Source organism: Oncorhynchus tshawytscha, linkage group LG30, assembly GCF_018296145.1.
Source record: "Oncorhynchus tshawytscha isolate Ot180627B linkage group LG30, Otsh_v2.0, whole genome shotgun sequence".
In the NCBI taxonomy this organism is placed as follows: Eukaryota; Metazoa; Chordata; class Actinopteri; order Salmoniformes; family Salmonidae; genus Oncorhynchus; species Oncorhynchus tshawytscha.
Window position 1 is genome coordinate 12,433,199 of NC_056458.1, and position 26,877 is coordinate 12,460,075.

Sequence of the window (26,877 nt, forward strand, 5' to 3'; positions counted from 1 at the left end):
TGAAAGGCACATATCAATAGCATAGTTATAAATATGCTGTTTATGAATATTAATATAGCCTATTACAACGTTATAAAAGTGCAACAGCGCATCAAAACACGCCATAAAGTAGGCTCAATAGTCTACTTTTTAAAACACAACCAAATTGTAGGCCAGGTAGCAAAGTATTGTAGTAGCCTAGCAGCCGTCTGTTAACCAGCCAGCGCAGACATCCGCTTCGATGCTAAAGGTTTTGGAGGGATAGTAGCTGTCGTTTTATTTAAAAACTCATTCATTAGTAGCCCTCTGAATGCCATGTTTTCAAATCAGGTTTTACTGACCGAATCATTTCAACCCAGTCGAGATTTGAGATAGGATGTATAGGCTATAGGCTAGTACCCCCACGGTGTGAAAGCTTCCCGAAACGACTAGGCAGTCGGAGGATCCGTCCTCTTCACCGGCCGTGCAGCAAAAGCCAGCCCTGGTGCTCGATTCGAAGTTTGGGGGAGGGATTTCCAGATCTTTACTATGTCATTGGTTAATATTTTATTCTGTTGACATGTTTTCTTACTGCTAATGCTTCCGACACCTTTTAGCCCCCACCCCCCCTTACGGATCTTGGCCGAAGCTGTCAAAACCACGCCTATAGAGCTCCACAATTGGTCCGGAAAGCGTAAAATCGGCAATCAAGTGGGCTTGGTTCATTAGTGTCGGGATCCGGGGAGGAGAGACATGTTAGACAGTCACTATACCACGGTGGTCAGAGCAAGACCTCTCAATTCGAACTCCCTATCCGAGTAAAGAGTGATTTTCTTTTTCTGAAAGTTACTTGGGTGAATAAGAAGCGAAGCCCAGCTCTACTCTCGAGGTGTCGATGCCGTCTCTTCGACGGATATTATCACGGTGCTGTGTGGGAACCGAGCATCAGGAGTAGCAGTACACTAATTTCTTCCCTCGGTCTGTTAGAGACGTCTGGGACGCATTCGCTCTTGGTTGAGCACGCGAAACTACTTTTATATTTCTGCTCGATTTACGAAGACATCTGTCTTTTGGATACACACACCAATAGGCTACGTCTACTGAGGGTGGACATAAATAGCGTATAATCATTCTATATCAATTTTTGAATGCACCGATGAGAGATCCAGTTTACACAGGGACTGCCATGGCTTATCACCCTTTCCACGCTCACCGGCCGACCGACTTTCCGATGTCAGCCTTCCTTGCAGCTGCACAGCCTTCCTTCTTCCCTGGACTGACGTTGTCTCACGGCGCTCTCACAAAACCTCTATCAGGCCATGCTTTATCTGGAGCCGCGGAAGCGGGACTCCACGCGGCGTTGGGTCATCACCATCAAGCGGCTCACCTCCGCTCCCTCAAGAGCTTGGAGCCGGAGGAAGAGGTGGAGGACGACCCCAAAGTCAACCTGGAGGCCAAGGATTTATGGGACCAATTTCACAAAATAGGAACCGAGATGGTTATTACGAAATCAGGAAGGTAAAGACATGCTTCCGTTGAGTTAGGCTACTGTTATGCGTGCATATTATAGGCAATGTTATGTGCACTGGTGAGTAAGTTTATTTTATTAGGAAATGGTTATAAATGAATCACTCATAGTCATAGTCATACTTGGTCAAGTAATAGTAATCCAGAAGGCGGTGTTGCTGGTGCTGCCAAATGCTTTCAAATATTTATGAGAGATTTGCAGGTTCCTAGGCTACTGCATTAGTAGCCAACTATTGTCTCCAAAAAGCACAGATCTATATTTACATTGCACCCCTAATTATCGAAATATAACTGTTTATGAAAGTATGGTTATTGAGTGATTTAGGATAAGCATAGGCTACTGTTCACACAGTATAGGGATAGGCCTAACACGAGAATAACAAACGAATGAGCAAATTAAACCAATTAAACAATTCATGCATGTGTCGAAACAAGTGTGTTTGAAGATGAAAGTAGTAAGTTGGGCTATGAAGGCGAACTTTTGTGCTGAATTCCAAGGCGTGTCCGTAGACATCTTGGTATAGCCAACACCCCCTCGGTTTTGGCAGTACTTTGGATAACCTTTATTTTCTTCTCAAAGAAACCATTAGAAATATCATGTGTTTACAGTTAGGAATAGTACAATCAACGTGCATAAAATCCAAATATTGTTATTTTTCGAATGCCATGATTTTAAGCCAGATGATTGAAAGGCCCAGTGTGTTCAATATTGTTTTATTCTATTGCAGGAGGATGTTTCCCCCATTCAAAGTTCGTGTCAATGGGCTTGATAAGAAAGCCAAGTATATCCTCCTTATGGATATAGTCTCTGCTGACGACTGCCGCTACAAGTTCCACAACTCGCGTTGGATGGTAGCTGGGAAAGCCGACCCGGAGATGCCCAAACGAATGTACATCCATCCGGACAGCCCTGCCACAGGGGAGCAGTGGATGGCGAAGCCTGTTGCATTTCATAAACTCAAGTTGACTAATAATATCTCCGACAAGCATGGATTTGTACGTCATTTCTTGATTTAATTTGATGATGCTTCGATTAAAGATGAATTTGCCTTTTGTGTAAAACTAACCCGGGCTATTGACAAGGGTTCAATGCCGATATTGCGGATATTCCTGCTATTTTGTAGACGCACATAACACAGGTTTTTGGATTCAATGTAGGGCATAGACCTAATTTAATTATGGTGCATATTATTATGAGGTCAATAGTAGGCCTAGAATAATCTATATTTGTAATGTTTTTGGAGGCTATAACATCAGTTGATAAATTATTTAACCTTTATTCATAACCAATAACAATGCAAAATTATGCATTAGAAAATCACAAAAATATTGATAGGACAACAGTAACCCACCATGCATCTCCAAAATAGTTTTAAGGCTCAACAACAGTGGTTCAGATTTGATTTATTGTCTTTAAAAATATTTAATTCGTGGTATATTTCGGTGCGGAGCAGAGTGACTAAGTTTGCAGTTAAGTCAAGTAGCTAGAACCAGGTCAAAGACATAGGGCAGACTTGATCTCTCTTGAATTGATTACGGTAATGTTTCCTTTCAGTGAAATTTGGATAAAAAGATTGCAAGTGGGGCGCTTTGAAATGGTAGCAGATACTCACCCAATACTTACATGCAAAAGCAATAACAACTAAGTAGCCCAAATACTTCCCAATAGACTACTGTCTACGTCGCTGTAATAGGGCAGTATTTTGAATACGATTTTAATACAGATTTGATTTTATGGTATTTTTGATAAACAGTAATTCAGTTATTGTTGCTTGCTCTTTCCGTTGTTTTTTTTTTGCATGTCTAATGCAGGTTAGGACAAATCAAAGTAGGCAAAGCGTTACAATAGCTGTTGATTTCATAACCATGTTCAGCCTACATAACCTACGCATTTATGAAGTCTTTGAAACATTTTCAAAAATGTTGCAAATCCTTCATAGGTTAATATTAATTGACAAGTGCAGTAAAACATTTGAGAAAAGTTTATATAAATGCATAATCCCATGTAACGGGTTTATATAGGCCTATACATGTAATAAGGCTTAATGATAAGGCATAATCAGAATCGTTAGTTCCACATTAGAACCTGGATGTTAGGGGCTGTGCCCCAATGCAGAACATTCGGTCAGTCTGCATTGTCAGCATAAACGCTCGAAATAGTACACCAACTTTTGTAGTAGGCCTACATTTGATATATTTCACTGTAGAGGAAATCACCGCCCTATACAAATAAATAGTGCATTATTAACACGTTGTGTGTTTCGGTGGAATGTATAAGTTCCCTGCAATAACACAAGAAATACAAGTGCCAACAAATCAACGAAGTCATCATTGTTATTGTCCTCGTCATCTCAGTTCAAACCAAAACGTGTATCAGCATGATCCCCTTAACATATTTTCTGTTTCTTTGCATTCTCAGACTATCCTGAATTCGATGCATAAATACCAGCCCAGATTTCATATAGTGAGGGCCAACGACATTCTGAAGCTCCCTTACAGCACCTTCCGGACATATGTTTTTCCAGAGACAGATTTTATCGCTGTCACTGCATATCAGAATGACAAGGTAAGCTTTACCAGAAGATAATATGCGAAACGTCTATGTTAAATGTTGGAATATTGAATATTGACTGCTATTGACACTGTTGTGTATTCAAAATTGGACCTGTTCTATTTATGTTTGAGTTTTTATAAACTTATGGTGTGTGTGTGTGTGTGTGTGTGTGTGTGTGTGTGTGTGTGTGTGTGTGTGTGTGTGTGTGTGTGTGTGTGTGTGTGTGTGTGTGTGTGTGTGTGTGTGTGTGTGTGTGTGTGTATGCTGATAGTTGAACCTGAGGTGTCAGTTAACTTTCATGTGAAATGTTTTAGTCTCAATAACTTATTTTATATGCCTAATGTTGGCTATAGCAACCCCTCCCTGTTGATGTTAATTGGAGTACATGTTGAAGGCCTAGTGGGCTTGTTGGTATCATTAAATGTATGGTACAGAGTCACAATCGATTAGGCACTTATCCTCACTATGTCTTTGGGCTACTGCATGGAGACACCAACACAGTTCTGAACAATCAAAGCATGCAATCCACTAACGCAAAGCATGAAAACACACAGCTTCTAAAAACTCAAAAGGACAGACGAAAATGAATACATGAACGAATAGTATTGTTCCTAAATAAACAAGGCCGTGTATGTGTGCAATTAAAGTTTAAAAAGTAGCTTGCAATAAAAAGTAGCATTCAGTCTCTGAGAAAATGACATCAGCGTATGCTAATCGAAATGTTAGGTATAGTACTTTCCTTTAAGAAGAATAATGAATAATTGAGAAGCTTTAGTAACTACACTTCATCAACAGAGATGCTTGTCTTGCCTCTAGGGCGCAGGAGATAACAAGCACAGCAGTCCCCAGCACCAAAACATTGCTATTGTTGCACATATTATTCCATCAATAATGCTTATTGATTAATAATTTTGCTTATCATTGGCATAATTATTGTAATTTGTATTATTGTTGTTAGTCGGTAGGCCAAGAATAGTACATTTGAAATACATTTCAGTCTTTTCAGGATCCCATTGTTGATGCCATGCACTCTCGTTTTCTCTACAGATCACACAACTCAAAATTGACCACAACCCATTTGCTAAAGGGTTCAGAGACACGGGAAATGGACGACGGGAAAAGAGGTATATTATTTTATTCGTTATTGAATAAAAAAAGATTAACCTGAAAATATGACCATAAATTGAAAATAATTGTCCCATTGGGATAAACAACAATAATTTGCAGACCAAGCATTATTGTCTAGTGATTTGATCAAAATACAGATGCATTAACTAATCTCAGTCCGGTCTGCAGGAAGCAGTTAACCCTTCCATCGCTGAGCATGTATGAGGACCGGGACCTTAAAGGGGATGGGGACTGTGCCGACTCAGATGACTCCTCCTTTGAACAAACCACCGGAGGGGACTCGGTTCATTCTCCACTGGGACATGTAACTAGTCCACTGAGGTTCAACCGAACCAGTCGAGGTAAGACTGCTCATAAAGCATTGTTTACATTACTTTTCGTGTCCACCAAATTGGTCATTTTGAAGATGCCAGTAATTAAGAAATGATCAACACAAATGGGAACAAACCTTAAGGTTGTTATTATGTGTCATTAACCTGAGGATAATTGGGTGGTTTACAATTGGATAAGAGAGAAAAAATAATATTTGTAGGAGAAAAGAAGAAAACGCGAGAAAGTGGGTAAATCTGTGATTGCTATGTGCTCAGTTGTGACATTAGTTTAGAGTTAAGTAGAATGTATAAACGTGTGGTACAACATAAAATAATATTAAATCAATTAAAAGGAGAAATAATAGCAGAAAATATTATTTATTTACCCACAGTATACTATTTTACGTATCAATATCTCTGTAGAACATGAAAGCTAGGCTTCATGCATCAGTGTAACGTGATCCAATACGCCATCTACTGACAGGTCCATAAACATTCAGCCCCTTGATTACTGTAGTATGGTTTTCAGATCATTATTCGATAGTTATGCATTCAATTATCAACCAAGCACTTAACGAAGAACTGCGGAAGCTTTATAGAACGAATTTAAAACAAAATGTATGCCAATCTTACCAGCGAACCAAACGTTTTTACGAGCAGAAGGGAAGTGGTTATGAAATGAATGTTAACACTACATCACGACGCCTTCCTTCAAATAATATATAAAGTACTGCCACGCATGTGCTGGTTGTGATATTAAATGGTTTTAGCATACTGGAAGCTATACATAGGCTAGACCTACACATCATAGTCTCTAATTATTTTTGCTTTAATTGTGCTATAGGCTATGTAAAGTTAGACATGAGAGTTTTTAAATACATTATATTATAGTGTATCATAAAACGTAGATCGTTTAATGGAAGTTTGATATAATGTTTTACAGACGACAAGAACTGCACTGACAGTGATCAGGAGCTTGACCCACAAGAGGAGCGCTCCATCGCAGCCAGCAGCCCCGGGCCTGAACCAACCTCTCCTCTCAGCCCTAAAGGCGATAACAGAGTGAGGGATAGGATTCTTTTGGAAAAAAAGAACGAACACCTGGATTCAAGGAAAGAGAGCGACTCTGTGTTCAGTATTCGAAATCTTGAAAAGGACAAGTTAGATCATAAGCACCGCCAAGAGACGGAACCTACAAAGAACAACACGGATAGTGGGGGCATCAGTGGGGTGAAAGAGGGGTTTTCTCCTTTGATGGTACAGACGGAGAGCCCATCACACTTTAGTGCGAGTCACCTGCAGAGTCTGGCATTTTCTGGTTTGCACAGTCAACAGTTCTTTAACCCTTTGAATACGGGACAAATGTTGTTCCACCCCGGACAGTTTGCAATGGCACCAGGGGCATTCTCCACCATGGGTATGGGGCATCTGTTGACATCTGTTTCTGGAGCGAATGGCCTGGAAAACGGAAGCCTTTCCTCTCAAAGCGCGGGCTGTCATAGTCACTTCCCGTTCCACCTGTCACAGCACATGCTAGCATCTCAGGTAAAAAGTTAACTTCTACTCTAACTAATTTCAATAGACAAGCATGCATGACAGCAGCAATGCATGCAGGCCTAATAATAATAATGTCTTCCCAACAACGAATTACACCACAATAGATATAGCTGAGGAACACTTCATATTTCTATGAGTTTTCCTGCACAAACTTCTGCAATTGAACTGTCTTTTTAGCATCACCTTCACTTGCATTCATAATAAATCATTTCAGTATATTTAATGTAGATGTATGACTTTATGGAGAATGAATAAAGCCGCCTATATTGGGTTATTCCAAACAAAATTGGGACTTTGTGGATGCCTTTTTTTTTTTTTTGATTGAGAACATAATAATATGCGTTTTAAAATTATGGATAGACATAGGGCTACTTTTGTAATGGTAGTAGATTATATTATTTGTTAATAGCCTGTAGGCTACAGTTGTCGATGAAACAGAGACAGAGAGACAAAACTGTAACTCTAAAAGGTTTTCAGGGTAAATGTTCGACAACAAAAACACCCATGCACATCGAAGAAGTATAACGGGCCTGGAACTCTGTCTTTGTAGCATTTGTGCATGTATAATAACGCCCTCATTTTTTGAACACAGGGAATTTCGATGCCACCTTTTGGTGGACTGTTCCCGTATCCATACACCTACATGGCAGCTGCAGCTGCTGCGGCCTCGGCCCTCCCCTCCTGCACCGCAGCCTCCTCATTGGGCAGAAACCCTTTCCTCACCACCTCCCGACCACGGCTGCGATTCAACCCTTATCAGATACCCACATCTATTCCTTCAAGCACAAACCTGCTCACCACAGGGCTGCCGGGCAGCATCAACGCACCATCCGACCTGTCCAAATCAGGCAGCAGAGAAACAAGTCCTGTATCTGAGCACCACAGCCACAAAGTGGCCAGCCAGAGGACGGCATCCCCCAAAACATCTAAGAAGGATTCCACTAACGAACTGCAAAACATACAGAGGCTGGTCAGAGGACTGGAACAACCCAGAGAAATGTCTCCTGCCATTGACGCTCCAAAGTGACCAAAACCACCCGTTCATTCAAGGTATATTTGACACGATTCTGTCGGGCTATATACACAGTTGTTCTGAGAGTGAGATGGATGGATATGGGCTGACGAGGTGAATTCATCAAATTACATACTATTAGTGATATTGATTCATTTTTCACGTCAGTGTAGGATTGCTGCATGTGTATGGAGAGCATCTCGGCTCCTGAAGGAGGAACGGAGGATGAACAGAGGATGTTGGGGCTGTTCGCTAGGCTATTGATAAGGATAAAGCTACACCCCAAAAATACATTACAATAGACTTCAAAAGGGATGGAAAGGAGACACAGTTAAACTGGTTTCTGAAGCTGTTTTGGAAAGACATTTGTAACTCACAACATGAAACATTAATCTGATTGAATTATTTATGTTTCCAAGAAAATAAATTCTGTAAATATAAGGATAAAATAATACGCAACTTGTTATTAATTTATTCAAATCTGTACATTGGCGTGTATATACTACTTAGATTTCAACTTGTTGCATTTATAATTTCCCCTTTTACATGGAAATATATTGTACATGAACACTATTTAGCGTTTGTTGTTATCGGAATGAGTTTCAAATGTTTGTGATGCATTGCTGTTTATCCCCGCCAGTGAGATGAAATACGAAGGAAATGCGTGCCACCTGCATACCCTTTCCGGTCCATGCTATCTGGGATCCTTGGGACGTCCCTACCCCATTGAAGTTGCATTTTAAAATGGTTAAGGGAAGGATTAAGGTTAGGGTAAGGGTAAGGGTTAAGGTAAGAGTTTGGGTTTGGGTTAAGGTTAGGGTATGGGTTAAGGTTAAGGTTAGGGTTTGGGTTAAGGTTAGGGTATGGGTTAAGGTTAGGGTCAGTGTTAAGGTTAGGGTATAGGTTAAGGTTAGGGTTAGGGTATGGGTTAAGGTTAAGGTTAAGGTTAGTGTTAGGGTTAGGGACATCCCAAGGATTTCGGATGCTGTTGATGAAACATTGTTTTGCGATACAATGCGCAGCACTGTGCATTTCGCAGGGAAAACTCAGGTTTCTTTTTCTCCAGCACTGAAGACTACCTCATCAGAGGTAGCTGAATTGGTATCTTTTATGCTGGTTTATTCGGGTAAATTCATATGCATTAATATGCTTTTGTTGAGCTCCTCACACTTTAAATAAAAATGAATGTGTCATTCAGGTGATGTTTTGTATCAGTTACTTCATTGTCTTCGTTTATTGATAAGCTTGCCTTGTGAAGTACATGTTTGGGAATTAGATTAAAGGCTTGACAAAAAGAACAAGGTAATGCCTTACAGGCTTTATTACTTGATAATAAGAGCAAATATTATTTTTCTTGCAACAGTTTCTGCATGTTCAATATGTGACGACCCTCCCACTCTGTCTGCCGTATTCTGTCTTTGTTCTTGTTTCCTTATTGACCCCTATAGATTTAACGTCAAAGCAAACGTTTGACAAACTATGGAGTTTAGGTGGGTTATAACAGGCCTAAGAGTGCAATTAGTTCGTATAAACAATATTTTTACTTTTTGAAAGAATTCAAAATATATGTATATTTTATTCTTTCAAACCTGATCCTTCCTTTAATTACCAATATGTCCCTGTATGTTTAACAGTAGGTTCAAACCAAGCCTACGTTTCAGTTGGTTTGACATGACAAGTTTGACAAAAGTCAAAGTTGTAATCCGTAATTACTATAAACAACTTTGAACATTGTTTCTTTAATATTGTGATGGGTGTATCGAATCAATAACACATCTTAAAATGTATCATAATATTCAATATGACCTAGCAATAATATTTTCTGGAACCTTTTGTTGAAACCCAACATTGCAAAAATTAATTGTGTTCCGCCCCCTGCCGTCGTTGATTAAATAGTACACCCTCAGCATCAAAAGAACTGAAGTCTTTACAAATGTATGGCTAAATAGTGAAATCCAATAGCTCTTAGAAACGAGTATATCATAGACCTATGTGTCCAGCCTGGTCTCGTCTACACCTGAGTCCAGACTGATCTGTCAGTACATTATTTTATTATTTTATCTCACATTTTAATTCTAGCCTAGCTCAATGTTAGCCTACACTACAAAAACATTGTTGGATACGAAATGTTATCACAAAATCACATAAATAATAAAATGTATATAATTTTTCTAGGTTTTTCGTTATTCCCTCACCTCCATTTCGAAATATTTTTTTTAATCAAACCTAGTGCATAATTGTTTATTTAAGTTTTTGTGTTTCTGCCTTTTGCATTGTATTATTGGGGCCATATCTGTAATTGTTTATACATAATTTATTGGCTGTATAGTGAACATATTAGTTAGGCTGTCCAGTTATTTAAAAAGTATTCTAAACTTCTATTACACACAAATAACCTATTTAGTCGTTCCTATTTCGAGAGTTAAAACTGTAGCCTACAAATTAGAAGTCAATATCGTTCAATATATTGGAAATTTATATTCAAAAGGTGATGTTTATGCTCAAATAGGCTTAACGTTGCAACGCACCACTTCCTTTTTTGTCTGTAGCCTAAAGACGTAAAAAAAGCAAAAATGTTGCAAGCTAGTTGACGAATGTGAAAATAATCATATACAGTCATTAGCCTGATCTTAAAACGGTGTGTGTGACAGAGAGAGAGAGAGTTGACGGAAATGGCACCGTCTAGTGAAGGGGTTAAGAGTCGCGGCAGGGTGTTTCGCGGGGACTGGGACTTTGGAATCCTTGCAACCCAGCAGCAGACAGTCCTTTGTCCAGGCACCGGCGCCTGTCGCCTGCCTGCCGGCCCCACAACCTCTACACACCCGCGCACGAAGACTGACTAGGACCTCAGTGACACAGCTCCTAATTAGTGAGCCCTGTCTCCTTTATTCTACAAGGATAATCACAAAACTCATTTTAGTTAGCGCCCATTGTTGCCCTACATTCTGTTATTTCGCAATTAACTGAGCGAGAATCCCCCACCTCTCGACCCCAAGTCCTGAGGAGGAAAACTATTTGTCATGAACATTTAGTCAATGCCTGGTCAGTTAGTGCCTCATCCAAACCTCAAAATGAGTAAAGGGTACATTTGGGTCTCATGATCATAGGGGGGGGCTCGTCGACCTCGTGGCTTGGTTTTTGCTCTGACATGCATTATCAACTGCAGGACAATATATAGACAGGTGTGTGCCTTTCCAAATCATGTCCAGTCAATTCAATTTACCACAGGTGGACTCCAATCAAGTTGTAGAAACATCTCAAGGATGATCATTTGAAACAGGATGCACCTGAGCTCAATTTCGTCTCACAGCAAAGGCTCTGAATACCTATGTAAATAAGGTATTTCTGTTTTACATTTTTTAAACATTTACAAACATTTCTAAAAACATATTTTCGCTTTGTCATTATGGGGTATTGTGTGTAGATTGATGATGAAGACAAATTATTTCATGCATTTTAAAATAAGGTTGTAAGGTCACAAAATGTGGAAAAAGTCAAGGGGTCTAAATATCTTCTGAATGCACTGTATATGCAAATTGATTTGCTCTCCTGACTATTGAACATTGTTTTATTCTTTCAACGACATGGATTTGAAAAAAATTCTGCAGACAATGAAAACGTTTATCTAGACCTAACCCAATAATGGACTAAAGAAGCCTCACGTTAGGCTTACTCCTTAAAGTCCAAGGACCTTACATGTTATATTTAGAGGTGAATTGGCAGCCAAAAACAGCGTGAATTGGCAGCCATCTAAACGTGAATCGATTCTCAATTGCGGTGCGATTCTAAAAGCATAAAGCCCACAGTATTTTTGTCACGTTTTATCAAGGTGGGTGGAATCAGGCGCAGAGAGCAGGTTTCAGTGATTTCAGTGATTCGAACAGTTTATTCTCCGGTGCACAAAAAAACATGGTCAACCCAACACACAGGGTGAATAATCCAACACAGGATCAAAATAGACCGGAGAATAAAACACAAGTGCTACACCAAATGACATGAATACAAAAACAATCCCGCACAAAACAAGGGCGGGACAACCTACTACATATAAGGACGTTAATTAAACTAAAATACACACAGGTGAAACTAATAAGACAAAACCAACAGACAAACGAAAAAGGGATCGGTAGTGGCTAGTAGGACGGTGACGACGACCGCCGAGCACCGCCCGAATAGGCAGGAGAGCCAACTTCGGCGGAAGTCGTGACAGTACCCCCCCTCTGACGCGCGGCCCCCCGCAGCATGCCGCCACCGTCCTCGAGGACGACCCGGAGGACGAGGAGGACGAGGTGCTGGGCGATCCGGGTGGAGGCGGTGGAAATCTCTCAGGAGAGAAGGGTCCAAAATGTCCCCCACCGGAACCCAGCATCTCCCCTCCGGACCGTACCCCTCCCAGTCCACGAGGTACTGTAGGCCCCCCACCCGGTGTCTCGAATCCAGAATGCCCCGAACTGTGTACGCCGGGGACCCCTCGATGTCCAGAGGGGGCGGAGGGACCTCAGGCACCTCACCTTCTTGCAGGGGACCAGCCACCACCGGCCTGAGGAGAGACACATGAAACAAGGGGTTAATACGGTAATACCTAGGAAGTTGTAACCTGTAACACACCTCGTTTAATCTCCTCAGGACTTTGAACGGCCCCACACACTGTGGCCCCAGCTTCCGACAGGGCAGGCGGAGGGGCAGGTTTCGGGTCGAGAGCCAGACCCTGTCCCCCGGTGCAAACACGGGGGCCTCACTGCGGTGCTGGTCAGCGCTCCTCTTCTGCCGTTCTCCCGCTAACCGTAGTGAGTCCTGAACGGCTTTCCAGGTGTCCTTGGAGCGCTGTACCCATTCCTCCACCGCAGGAGCCTCGGTCTGGCTCTGATGCCATGGGGCCAGGACCGGCTGGTAACCTAACACACACTCAAAAGGGGACAAGTTAGTTGAGGAGTGGCGTAGGGAGTTCTGAGCTAGTTCAGCCCAGGGAACATACCTTGCCCACTCACCAGGCCGGTCCCGGCAATAGGACCGCAGAAACCTGCCCACATCCTGGTTTACGCGCTCCACCTGCCCATTACTCTCGGGGTGAAAACCTGAGGTTAAGCTGACCGAGACCCCCAGTCTCTCCATAAACGCCCTCCACACTCTGGACGTGAATTGGGGACCCCGATCAGAAACTATGTCCTCAGGCACCCCATAGTGCCGGAAGACATGGGTAAACAAGGCCTCCGCAGTCTGCAGGGCCGTAGGGAGACCAGGCAACGGGAGGAGACGACAGGACTTAGAAAACTGATCCACAACGACCAGGATCGTAGTACTTTCCTGGGACGGGGGAAGGTCGGTAAGAAAGTCCACCGATAAGTGTGTCCACGGCCGTTGTGGAACGGGGAGGGGTTGTAATTTCCCTCTAGGCAGGTGCCGAGGAGCCTTGCTCTGAGCACACACTGAGCAGGAGGAGACATAAAATCTCACGTCTTTAGCCAGCGTGGGCCACCAGTATCTCCCTCTCAGACTCCGCACTGTCCTCTCGATGCCAGGATGACCCGAGGAGGGGAGAGTATGAGTCCACCGGATCAGCTTGTCCCGGACCCCCCTCGGCACGTACTGAGTCCCCACTGGACAGTTAGGGGGGGCCGGCTCTGACCGTGAGGCCTCCTCTATCTCCGCGTCCACCTCCCATACCACTGGTACATCTGGTACTCATAATGACCAGATGTAGTACTAAATGCGGTTTTCCACTCATCTCCTCCCCGGATACGCACCAGATTATACGCGCTCCTCAGGTCCAGTTTTGTGAAGAAGCGCGCCTCGTGAAATGATTCCACCGCTGTAGCGATGAGAGGTAGTGGGTAACTAAACCCCACTGTGATGGAATTTAGACCTCTATAATCAATGCACGGATGCAGACCTCCATCCTTCTTCTTCACAAAAAAGAAGCTTGAGGAGACGGGTGATGCGGAGGGCTGAATGTACCCCTGTCCCAGCGATTCAGCAACGTATGTTTCCATCGCTACCGTCTCCTCCTGGGACAATGGATACACGTGACTCCTAGGAAGTGCGAGTCTGGTGCTTACTCACCTGGGGTGATCGAGCAGTGCTCCGCCTGCCCTCCCGACTCCCAGACGAGTTCCTCCAGCACCGGTCGGACGTGTGCCCTCGTTGACCACAACTGGTGCAGGAGGACACTCCTCCTCCGGTCCCCCTCGAAGCCGCCCCTCCTAATTCCATAGGGATGGGGGCAGGAGGGCTGGGAAGTGGAAACGACAGGGCCTGATCCGAACGCCCGCGGGCAGCCAGCAGATTGTCGAGACGGATAGCCAAGTCAATGAGTTCATCCAGTGTGAATGTAGTGTCCCGACATGCCAGCTCCCTGCGAACGTCCTCCCTGAGACTGCATCTGAAATGATCGATCAAGGCCCTGTCGTTCCATCCTGCTCCTGCGGCCAAGGTCCTGAACTCCAGAGCAAAGTCCTGTACGCTCCTCGTCTCCTGACGCAGGTGGAACAGCCGTTCACCCGCCGCCCGACCCTCTGGTGGATGGAACATTCCAAACTGCGTTGTCCTACTCGAGGGCTCGCCCAGTCAAGCAGGAGACGAGGGCGCTCACGCTCTCCTCTCCGGAGGGAGCAGGACGCACGGTAGCCAGGTATAGTTCCAGTTGAAGGAGGAAACCCTGGCACCCAGCCGCCGTTCCGTCATACTCCCGTGGGAGTGTCAGCCGAAGAGACCCGGAGCTGTGGTCGCAGGAACAGGAGGTGCTGGAGAAGGGGGTGCTGGAGATGAGGTGGGAAGGCCACTCCTCTCCCATCGATCCATCCTCTCCATCATTTGGTCCATGGCAGAACCAATCCGGTGAAGCACGCTGGTGTGATGGAGGACCCTCTCTTCCATCGATGGGAGAGGAGACGCGGCTGCTCCTGCTGATTCCATGCGGGTGCGGGATTCTGTCACGTTTTATCAAGGTGGGTGGAATCAGGCGCAGAGAGCAGGTTTCAGTGATTCGAACAGTTTATTCTCCAGCGCACAAAAAACACGGTCAACCCAACACACAGGGTGAATAATCCAACACAGGATCAAAATAGACCGGAGAATAAAACACAAGTGCTACACCAAATGACACGAATACAAAAACAATCCCGCACAAAACAAGGGCGGGACAACCTACTACATATAAGGACGTTAATTAAACTAAAATACACACAGGTGAAACTAATAAGACAAAACCAACAGACAAACGAAAAAGGGATCGGTAGTGGCTAGTAGGACGGTGACGACGACAGCCGAGCACCGCCCGAATAGGCAGGAGAGCCAACTTCGGCGGAAGTCGTGACAATTTTTCAGTGACAACATCTTTGTTGCGTCCGTCTTCTGTTTACACACGTGTTCGGAGATGCAGATAGCTATATACACTGAACAAAAATATAAAAGCAACATGTAAAGTGTTGGTCCCATGTTTCATGAGCTGAAATGAAAGATGTCAGAAATTGTCCATACGCATGAAAAGCTTATTTCTGTCAAATTTTGTGCACAAAGTTGTTTACATCCCTGTTAGTGAGCATTTCTCCTTTGCAAAGATAATCCATCCACCTGACAGGTGTGTCATGTCAAGAAGCTGATTTAAAAAACAAACGTTAAAAAACCTAAAATAAATGAATAAATAATAATAAAAATAAAAAGCATGATTATTACACAGGTGCACCTTGTGCTGGGGAAAATAAAAGGCTACTCTAAAATGTACAGTTTTGTCACACAACACAATGTCACAGATGTCTGAAGTTTTAAGGGAGCGTACAATTGGCATGTCTCCAACGTCGTTTTAGATAATTTGGCAGTACGTCCAACCGGCCTCACAATCGCAGACCACGTGTAACCACGCCAGCCTAGGATATCCACATCAGGCTTCTTCACCTGTGGGATCGTCTGAGACTAGCCACCCAGACAGCTGATGAAACTGAGGATTATTTCTGTCTGTAATAAATCTCTTTTGTGGGAAAAAACTAATTCTGATTGGCTGGGCCTGGCTCCCAAGTGGGTGGGCCTCTGCCCAGTCATGTGAAATCCATAGATTAAGGCCTAATTTATTTATTTCAATTGACTGATTTCCTTATTTGAACTGTAAAATCAGTAAAATCAAAGGCTCTAATCTATGTTTCCTTAAACAAGCGCTATGAAGTTAAAGTTTATTGGTCGCAAACACAGATTTTCAGGTGTCGCGAAATGCTTGTGTTCTTGCTCCAACATTGCAGTAATAATACCAAGCAATACAAAACACACATAATAAAGTTAAAATAAAAAACTATTAAGAATATCAGAATGAGTAATTTGGCAAATTTGAGTCAACTTTTTGGATGACATGGGTCCCACTATGTCTGGCGAAAACCAAACACTGCATTCCACAGTAAGAACCTCATACCAACGGTCAAGCATGGTGGTGGTAATGTGATGGTCTGGGAATGTTTTGCTGCCTCAGGACCTGGACGACTTGCCTTAATTGAAGGAACCATGGCTTCTGCTCTGTATCAGGAAATTCTACAGGATAATTTCTGGCCATTCATCTGTGAGCTGAAGCTGAAGCACAGCTGGGTCATGCAGCAAGACAACGTTCCAAAACACACAATCAAGTCTACATGAAAATGGATAAAAAGCTAAACAATTGAAGTTTTGGAATGGCCTAGTCAAAGTTTAGACCTAATCCCAATTGAGATGTTGTGATAGGACTTAAAAACCCACAAATGTTGCTGAGTTAAAGCAGTTCTTTATGCAAGAGTGGGCCAAGATTCCCCCGCAGCGATGTAAGAGACTGATCAACAACTACAGGAAGCGTTTGGTTGCAGTCATTGCAGCTCAAGGTGGTACAACCAGTTATTGAGTGGAAGGGGGCAATTCTTTTTTTGCACAGGGGCATTGGGTGTTACATAACTGTTAATCAAATAAATAAAATAAATATCAGTTGGCTTTGTTATTTGTAAGCTCTAATATTAGGTTTTGGTTGAAGATCTGATAACATTCAGTATAACAAATATGCAGAAAATAGAGAAAATTAGAAAAGGGTCAAATGCTTTTTCACAGCACTTGTATATGGCTGAGTTCCTTGATGAGCTTCTTGGCCTTTCTGTGACACCGGGTGCTGTAGATGTCCTGGAGGGCAGGAAGTGTTCCCCCGATGATGCGTTGGGCAGACTGCACCACCCTCTGGAGAGCCCTGCGGTTGCAGACGGTGGAATTGCCGTACCAGCTGGTGATACAACAGCCCCAGAGGATGCTCTCAATGGTGCATCTTCAGCCTCCTGAGGTTGAAGAGCCACTGTTGCATCTTCTTCACCACACTATGTGTGAAGGGACCATTTCAGGTCGTCAGTGATGTGCACGCCGAGGAACTTGAAGCTTTTGACCCTCTCCACTGCGGCCCGGTCAATGTAGATGGGGGCGTGCTCTCTCCACTGTCTCGTGTAGTCCACAATCAGCTCCTTAGTTTTGTTGACATTGAGGGAGAGGTTATTTTCCTGGCACCACTCCGCCAGGGCCCTCAACACCTCCCTGTAGGCTGTCTCGTCATTGTTGGTAATCAGACCTACCACTGTTGTGTCATCAGCAAACTTGATGAATGAGTTGGAGACGTGCGGGCCACACGGTCATGGGTGAACAGGGAGGACAGGAGGGGGCGGAGCACCCACCCCGATGGGGCCCCCATGTTGAGGATCAGCGAGGTGGAGGTGTTGTTGCCCACCTTCACCACGTGAGATCGGCCCATCAGGAAGTCTAGGACTCAGTTGCACAGTGATGGGGGTTCAGACCCAGGGCCCTGAGCTTAGTGATGAGCTTGGAGGGCACTATGGTGTTGAAGACTAAGCTGTATTCAATGAACAGAATTCCTACATAGATATTTCTCTTGTCCAGGTGGGATAGGGCAGTGTGAAGTGAGGACAACAGACTGGGATATAGAGAGATTGGGATATGGAGAGATGACCCGTAGGTGGGTCATGTTGTTTTCCTCGAAGCGGGCGAAGAAAGTATTTAGCTTATCCGGGAGCGAGACGTCAGTGGCTGCAACGTGGCTGGTTTTCCCTTTATAATCCGTGATTGCCTGGAGTCCCTGCCACATACATCTCGTGTCTGAGCCATTATATTTCTCCACTTTGTCCCAGTTCTGTAATTTTTCCTCTTTGATTGCTTTAAAGAGGCCATAGCTGGTCTGTTTGTACATGTCCATGTTCCCAATCACTTTACCATGGTTAAATACGGTGCTTCGCGCTTTCAGTTTTGCGCGAATGCTGCCATCTGTCCATGGTTTTTGTTTCTAATCGTCACTCACTACAGAGACAGACGGTTCAGAGCGTAGCACAGTGTTGCAATGTAATATTTTGACACAAAGGGGGCGGCTCCTTGTAATTCAACATACTTTTGTACTACCTGAAAACTGAGACATGCCATATCATTCCTTCCGCAGCCGTGGGGGCAGTGTTGTCGCTTGGTTCCTTGACCTGATCTATATAACATGAAAATATGGCCTTGTGGGATCCCTAACCCTAACCCTTTTAAGGTGTGTAGTAATTTACCCTTTTGTTTTTTTTGAAAATAATTTCTCACTGTTATAAAGAAATATGTTCCTTATGTTTCCAAAACCGTGCCGCAAGTGATGCGTGTTAACGTTTAGAAGCATTGTGGCTCTGAACAAAACTCCCCCTGCCAGAATATACTATGGCCAGTAGGCACTACAGGTGTAGTGGAAACAAACCTGTCTCTAATATTTTTATTATGCAATACAATATTCTCAGCATGGGTTTTTGTAAAAATTACACTGGAATATGTTCATGCAGACTCAGCTCAGGCTGGATGTTGTATAAAATCAAATCAAGCCAAATCAAATGTATTTATAAAGCCCCTTTTACATCAGCTGATATCTCAAAGTGCTGTACAGAAACCCAGCCTAAAACCCCAAACAGCAAGCAATGCAGGTGTAGAAGCATGGTGGCTAGGAAAAACTCCCTAGAAAGGCCAGAACCTAGGAAGAAACCTAGAGAGGAACCAGGCTATGAGGGGTGGCCAGTCCTCTTCTGGCTGTGCTGGATGGAGATTATAACAGAACATGGCCAAGATGTTCACATGTTCAAAGATGACCAGCAGAGTCAAATAATAATAATCACAGTGGTTGTCAAGGGTGCGACAGGGCAGCAGCTCAGGAGTAAATGTCAGTTGGCTTTTCAAAGCCGATCATTCAGAGTATCTCTACCGCTCCTACTGTCTCTAGAGAGTTGAAAACAGCAGGTCTGGGACAGGTAGAACGTCCGGTGAACAGGTCAGGGTTCCATAGCCGCAGGCAGAACAGTTGAAACTGGAGCAGCAGCACGGCCAGGTGGACTGGGGACAGCAAGGAGTCATCAGGCCAGGTAGTCCTGAGGCATGGTCCTAGGGCTCAGGTCCTCAGAGAGAGAAAGAAAGAATTAGAGAGATTATACTTAAATTCACACAGGACACCGGATAAGACAGGAGAAATACTCCAGATATAACAGACTGGCCCTAGCCCCCCGACACATAAACTACTGCAGCATAAATACTGGAGGCAGGAGGGGTCGGGAGACACTGTGGCCCCTTCCAATGATACCCCTGGACAGGGCCAAACTAGCAGGATATAACCCCACCCACTTTGCCAAAGCACAGCCCCCACACCACTAGAGGGATATCTTCAACCACCAACTTACCATCCTGAGACAAGGCCGAGTATAGCCCACAAAGATCTCCGCCACGGCACAACCCAAGGGGGGGCGCCAACCCAGACAGGAAGATCACGTCGGTGACTACTATAGAAAGTGTGGTGTTGCGCTTGCTGGTGTTTGCACTCTGTTATCTCTGTGCTTTGCTCACCATCTCTTCACCCCCGAGCAGGAGGGGCAGGAGTGGCAGGAGCTGGGTGAGAGCAGGCTACATACACCGCCGTGGCGCAGTTGACTGGAGCCAGATCTCCTGACAGATAATACACACAGGAAGTCCACGAAGTTCCACTTTCACCGACGAAAGAGAGCAAAACAAGCCTACAGCCCCTTTGAACTACGATTCATTTCTCTTAATTATAGCCTTCCACCTTGTAGCATTTTAACAACCAACCTTGTAGCATTTTAACAACCAACGTTGTAGCATTTTAACAACCAACCTTGTAGCATTTTAACAACCAACCTTGTAGCATTTTAACAACCAACCTTGTAGCATTTTAACAACCAACCTTGTAGCATTTTAACAACCAACCTTGTAGCATTTTAACAACCAACCTTGTAGCCTGTGCAGGATTGTTTTGATTCTTCATGCATAGAGGCAGCGTCATTAAATGTAGTTTTTCTACTAATAAACTGCAAATAGGACAAACTTACCTGGGGTTAATAAGAATAGGTATGGAATACAACATCTGCTGAAATATCTGATCTTGACCGTAGATGTCGCAATTAAGTCCATTTCACGCAGGAATATGGGGAATTGTATTGTTCTGTAAACGTTTCCCAATACTACATTTTCACATTACAATTATCAATATTGCAATACTGTTTGACCAAAAAATTCAGAGCATGTTTACAGTTATCTCTTCAGAAGTTTGGGTATACCAATATACCGTATAAAAACTGTGTAAAGAGGAAGCTGTAAAGACTATACAAGAAAATGTAACTCAAACTATAACCCCAAAGTGGATGATATGTCAGATGCCTATACGGCAGCCAAATGTGAGCTACCATTAAAAAAAAACGCGAATGCCGCCATCAGTTTCTGGTTAGGGTAGGTTTTAATAGTCACAGTGGGTACAACATCTCCAATGCACTTCCTTATAAACTCACTCACCGAGTCAGCATATAGATCGATGTTATTCTCTGAGGCTGCCCGGGAACATTTCCCAGTCCGCGTGATCATAACAATCTTGAAGCGTGGATTCCGATTGGTAAGACCAGCGTTGAATGGTTTTAGTCACGGGTACATTCTGTTTGAGTTTATGCCTATAAGATGGTGGGAGCAAGATGGAGTCGTGGTCGGATTTACCAAAGGGAGGGCGAGGGAGGGCCTTGTACGCATTGCGGAAGTTAGAGTTGCAGTGATCGAGTGTATTGCATGCGTGCTAAAATCCTAGTGCTGATAGAATTTAGGTAGCCTTGTTCTCACATTTTATTTGTTAAAATCCCCAGCTACAATAAATGCAGCCTCAGGATATATGGTTTCCAGTTTACATAGAGTCCAGTGAAGTTCCTTGAGAGTGTCTACTTGAGGGGGTATATACACAGCTGTGACGATAATTGACGAGAATACTCTTGGGAGATAATATGACCGGCATTTGATTGTAAGGAATTCTAGGTCGGGTGAGTAGAAGGACTTGAGTTCCTGTATGTTGTTATGACTACACCATGAGTTGTTAATCATGAAGCATACACCCCTGCCCTCTTCTTCCCAGAGAGGTGTTTATCTCTGTTGGCGCAACTCATGAAGAAGCTCTGTGGCTGAACCGACTCTGACAATGCATCCCGAGAGAGCCATGTTTCCGTGAAACAGAGAATGTTACAATCTCTGATGTCTCACTGGAAGGCAACCCTTGCTCTAATTTTATCTACCTTGTTTTCAAGAGACTGGACATTGGCGAGTAGTATACTTGGAAGCGATGGGTGGTGTTTACACCTACGGAGCCTGACCAGGAGGCCGCTCTGTCTGCCTCTTCTGCAGCGACGTTGTTTTTGGTCGACTTCTGGGATTAGATCCACTGTCCTGAGTGGTGGTCCGAACAAAGGATCTGCTTTGGGAAAGTTGTATTCTTGGTCGTAATGTTGGTAAGTTGACATCGCTCTTATATCCAATAGTTCTTCCCAGCTGTATGTAAAAACACTTAAGATTTTCTGGGCTAACAATGTAAGAAATAATACATTAAAAAAATAATACTGCATCATTTCCTAAGGACTCGAAGCCAGGCGACCATCTCTGTCGGCGCCATCTTGTTGAGTTGGATGACCATTCAAAGCGATTTTTCCCAGTCACTACAAAGATATAGGCGTCCTTCCAAACTCAGTTGCCTGAGAGGAAGGAAACCGCTCAGGGATTTCAACCTTCGGCAAATGGGGACTTTAAAACAATTACAGTTTAATTGGTGTGATAGGAGAAAACTGAGGATGGATCAACAACATTGTAGTTACTCCACAATACTAACCTAATTGACAGAGTGAAAAGAAGGAAGCTTGTACAGAAAAAATATATTCCAAAACATGCATCCTGTTTACAAGTCACTAAAGTAATATTGCAAAAAATGTGGCAAAGCAATTTTTGTCCTGAGTACAAAGTGTTATGTTTGGGGCAAATCCAATACAACACATTACTGAGTACCACTCTCCATATTTTCAAGCATAGTGGTGGCTGCATCATGTTATGGGTATGCTTGTAATCTTTAAGGACTCTGGAGTTTTTCTGCATAAAACAGAAATGGAATGGAAAATTCCTAGAGGAAGACCTGGTTCAATCTGCTTCCACCAGACACCAGGAGATGAATTCACCTTTCAGCAAGACAATAACCTAAAACACAAGGCTAAATCTGTCATGCCTGCTCCCGCTTCTACTCGCTGGCGCTCGACGGCGCTAGGCTGCCCTTCATTACACACACCTGTCACCATCATTACGTGCATCAGCGCTCATTGGACTCACCTGGAGTACTTTACTTTGTTGATTGCCCCTCTATATCAGTTTGTTCCCCGTGTCAGCATTGATGGTTATGTGTCCCCTGTCCAGACACTGTCCTTGTTTGTTTCTTGTCTATCATCCATTAAATGTTCACTCCCTGTACTTGCTTCCGTCTCCCAGCGTCGGTCCTTACAAAATCTACACTGGAGTTCCTTACGAAGAAGAGTGAATGTTCCTGAGTGGCCGAGTTACAGTTTTGACTTAAATCTACTTGAAAATCTATGGCATGGTTGTCTAGCAATGATCAACAAACAATTTAACAGAGCTTGAAGAATTTTGAAAACAATAATGGACAAACGTTGCTAATGTTGCTAAGACTCACAGCTTTAATCGCTGCCAAAGGTGTGTTAATACTTATGTAAATGATATATTTCTGAGATATTAGCAAAAATGTCTTCTTTTTTACATTTTGGGGTGGAACCTTTTTGATTTAATCCATTTTGAATTCAGGCTGTAACACAACAAAATGTGGAATAAGTCAAGTGGTATGAATACTTTCTGAAGGCACAATACACAGACAGACAGGGTGAAAGAGCTGAACTGATTGATTCAGAGGGAGGTCATGAAAGGTAGTTCCATTGATGTGGTTTATGGCCTTGTCTACTATTACCATGCAGTGTCTGTCACTGTGGCCTCTCCAGTGTAGAGTCTGAGGAATGATCCCACGTTTTACAGTGCTGTGGCCCTCAGAACAGTAAAGTTAAGATACAGGATTCATAAGTAATGTCTCAATATCTTCTCCCATGCATGTTGGAGAAACAAGGCTCATTCAAGAGGAAGGAGAAGACAATATTAAGTGCCAGATGGAATGGTCCTGACCCTGAACAGTTTCTTTTAACCTTTGACCTGGTCTCGCATTCCACCCTAGCACTCATGTATTGTATGACCTGTACTTGATCGCACCACAGACAGGGATTATGTCTTTAATGGGTGCTGAATACTGATGTATCTGGTCAGAATGAGGAGGCAGTTACCTTTGACAAAGAAATACTTACTTACAGTGCTATATGCAGTCAGAACATTAGAACACAGTGTTTTTGGCCCAGGTTGATCATCCCTTGTTGGTTTAAACCTACTGTCCTTAATGCCACATCACGCTCTGGCTCACTCCTTTACAGTTTTACCAAAGTCGTATACTACAAAACAAGCTAGATCTACTCAGGGTTTTCTAAAGCTAACCAGATTTAGTTTGTTTCCAGAGGAGGCTGGTGGGTGGAGCTATAGGAGGATGGGCTCATTGTAATGGCTGGAATGGAATAAATGGAACGGAGTCAAACATGTGGTTTCCATGTGGTTTCCATATGTTTGATTCCGTTCCATTTATTCCATTCCAACCATTACAATAAGCCTCTTGTAGCTCCTCCCACTAGCTTCCTCTGTTGACTTCCCATTCCAGCTCAGGTTTCATCCAAACCACGATGGTGGATATTGCTCGTCGGTGTCACGTTCTAACCATAGAGAGCTCGTATTTTCTATGGTAGAGTAGGTCAGGGAGTGACTGGGGGGTTAGTCTAGTTTATTATTTCTATGTGGAGATCTAGTTTTGTTTTTCTATGTTAGTGATTTTGTATGATTCCCAATTAGAGGCAGCTGGTAATCGCTGTCTCTAATTGGGGATCATATTTAGGTAGCCTTTTTCCACCTGTGTTTTATGGGATAATGTTTTGAGTTAGTGTATATTACACCTCTTAGTTACGGTTCGTTGTTTGTTTCGTTCATGCTTTAGTGTTTTGTGCGTTTCACTAAATAAAGATGTGGAACCCAGATCACGCTGCACGTTGGTCCGAGTATGCTTCAAACGATCGTGACAGTCGGCCTGCCGCTAACTCCAGCAGGCTTGTAAATGCGCATGCATGTCGCACTTGGCTGGTCGAACGCCAAACTCTTCATTGAGACAATGCTGAAACATCAATCAGTGCCACAAGTTATCTTGCAAATGCAGCAGGCTAACTGGTGAAATAGACTTTCAGAAGTGCTGTGTTTATTTTATTACTTTGGTGTGCTTAGGAGTGGTTATCAATGCACAAACACCTTTTTTCCCACTCCTATCGATAAAATAATTGTATTAATTCATACAAAAGTTTCAGTGTGAAGTTTCACATGCATTTGTCATTGATAATGTGATAGGTATTGTAACATTACAATTTTTTAACACACTATTTTTATTTTTATTTTTTATATTTCATCAGTCCTCTTCCTCAAATGAAGGGGACGATGATGCAATCTTTGAGAGATGGAGGGAATCTGATTTCAATGGTCCTCAAATCGTGGCTCAGACACTAAATTCAGGTTAAATGGAGTCAGCCCCGAGTTAGCCTGCACCCGGAGCAGGTTAGTTCTGAAGGATTCGTTGCCATAGAAATGTACCTGGCTAAAAGGTGAGCTCAGACTTTACCAAAGTTCCCTCGTTAACTCCTCAAACATGATTCGTAGTATAGGGCTCAGGTGTTGGTTAACACTATGCTGACAAAACACTGGCCATGCCAAGAAAAGTCCAGTGGTAGTCCTCAAAGACTCACACAAGCCTCCATTTCCCTGCCATCTGTGGGAACGGCTCAGTGTAACCCTCTGCCAGGGCTGGCTCTGGAGTTCCTCAGCGCCACCTTGGTGAATAACATGATCAAAAGCAAAGCTAAGGTCACAGGCGCCCTCCCCCGTCCTCTGTAATCATTCCCTCTATGCCCTGAACCGCAGAACCACTCATGCTCTATGTCTGTCATTAATGGACATGTGTTCTCCATAAGAAAAAGCCTGACTCACAATACCCTGCCACTGAACCTTGCTCTTGGTTGCGTGACAGTGAAGCTGCCCTGCATGTGGATGTGTTGCTGCCTGGTGCAACACTGGGACTCTGACAGCAGAGCTGCAGTCTAAAGAGCAATGCAGATAGAGACTGGCAGTAGACAGCACAGAGGCCTGTGGAGAACTGTGGAGAGAGATGCTGGGCATCCGCTGGAGAGGAAGCTTCCATTCTGAGGCCCACTGGGCTTACGCACACACACACACCAACACACACAGGCACACACACTTTACTCCAGGACAGAGGAGGCTGGTTGGAGGAGCTATAGGAGGACGGGCTCATTGTAATGACTGGGATGTAGTCAATGGAAAGGAGTCAAACATGCTGTTTCCATTCCAGCCATTACAGTGAGCCTGTCCTCCTCTAGCTCCTCCCACCAGCCTCCTCTGCTCAAGGCCCCACTAAAGTAAAACAATTCTTGATCATACTGTACGTTTTAATAAAGTATCTAGCATAAATTGGCATGTTCTCCAGTAATGGTGAGACTGTAACTTCTATATTTACTGTATGTGCAACAAAGACACCTCTGAAAGGGGGCAGAAACACCCTGGGATTGCTGTCCAAAGACATTGTGTCAGAGGAGAGCTCATTAGGTCCATATCCCTCCTAGCCCCACAGCAGGGTCGACTGTCAACTTCACTGGAGCGCCTGAGAGATGATAAGGGTGAGTAATGAGGGCAAAGGGGCACCTACAGTAGGCCCCCATCTCAACCTCTCTCACCCACCCACCCACTCCACCCCACCTCACCATGGCTACTCGGACAGCTGAGCCCTCACACCAACCTCACCCCACCCCACCCCACCCCACCATTTCTTCTCAAGCTGGGGAACATGAGCAGAGGCCCCAAGTAAGTCGACAATCATGGTGTCCTTGAACACTCTTCTCGAAGACAGAATACTTTCGTCCTAACAGCTGCTGGGTTGTTCCACAAAAATAGTGCCTTTTGCGTCCCTTTGATATTTTAAAGAAATTGTGCACCAATATTGAATTTTAAAAGCCTGTAATATCAAATTAAGTGCACTTTAATATAGACCACATGGATAATTCAATAAATATGTATTTTTTTCTATCACTAAAGACTTGCTAAAGTGCCAATATTCAGCATTTTGACATGTCCCCCCATGCACCCCCTGTGACTTCTAAGAAGGGTTTAACCCACTTAACCACAACATTTCTCAAAGTTTTCACCATCATTAGAAATAACGAGTTATTTTGATGCTTTGACAAAGTCATTTCTGGAGATGATTCATTGTTTCATGTGATTAGGGATTAATTGACAGTATATCTGACCCTCATTTTTAAAAAACGATTCCTTTTTAAATATTTATTTAAACAAAAAAAACATTCAACATCTAA

At 43.5% G+C, this 26,877-nt stretch overlaps 1 protein-coding gene across 2 annotated transcripts; it reads left to right on the forward strand.

Moving 5' to 3' along the window:
* The first annotated feature begins 654 nt into the window (after positions 1 to 654).
* LOC112250285 (T-box transcription factor TBX2b-like) lies at positions 655 to 8,837 on the forward strand. 2 transcript variants are annotated; one of them, XM_024420314.2, is made up of 7 exons: positions 655 to 1,476; positions 2,214 to 2,481; positions 3,905 to 4,051; positions 5,087 to 5,163; positions 5,324 to 5,508; positions 6,422 to 7,023; positions 7,628 to 8,837. In XM_024420314.2, exons 1-7 carry the CDS (start codon positions 1,115 to 1,117, stop codon positions 8,060 to 8,062), a joined length of 2,076 nt encoding a protein of 691 aa, XP_024276082.2. In that variant the 5' UTR covers positions 655 to 1,114; the 3' UTR covers positions 8,063 to 8,837. The 2 variants fall into 2 exon arrangements, with proteins under 2 accessions (XP_024276082.2, XP_024276083.2); XM_024420315.2 differs by having other exon boundaries at positions 657 to 1,476; positions 5,336 to 5,508.
* Positions 8,838 to 26,877: the final 18,040 nt, after the last annotated feature.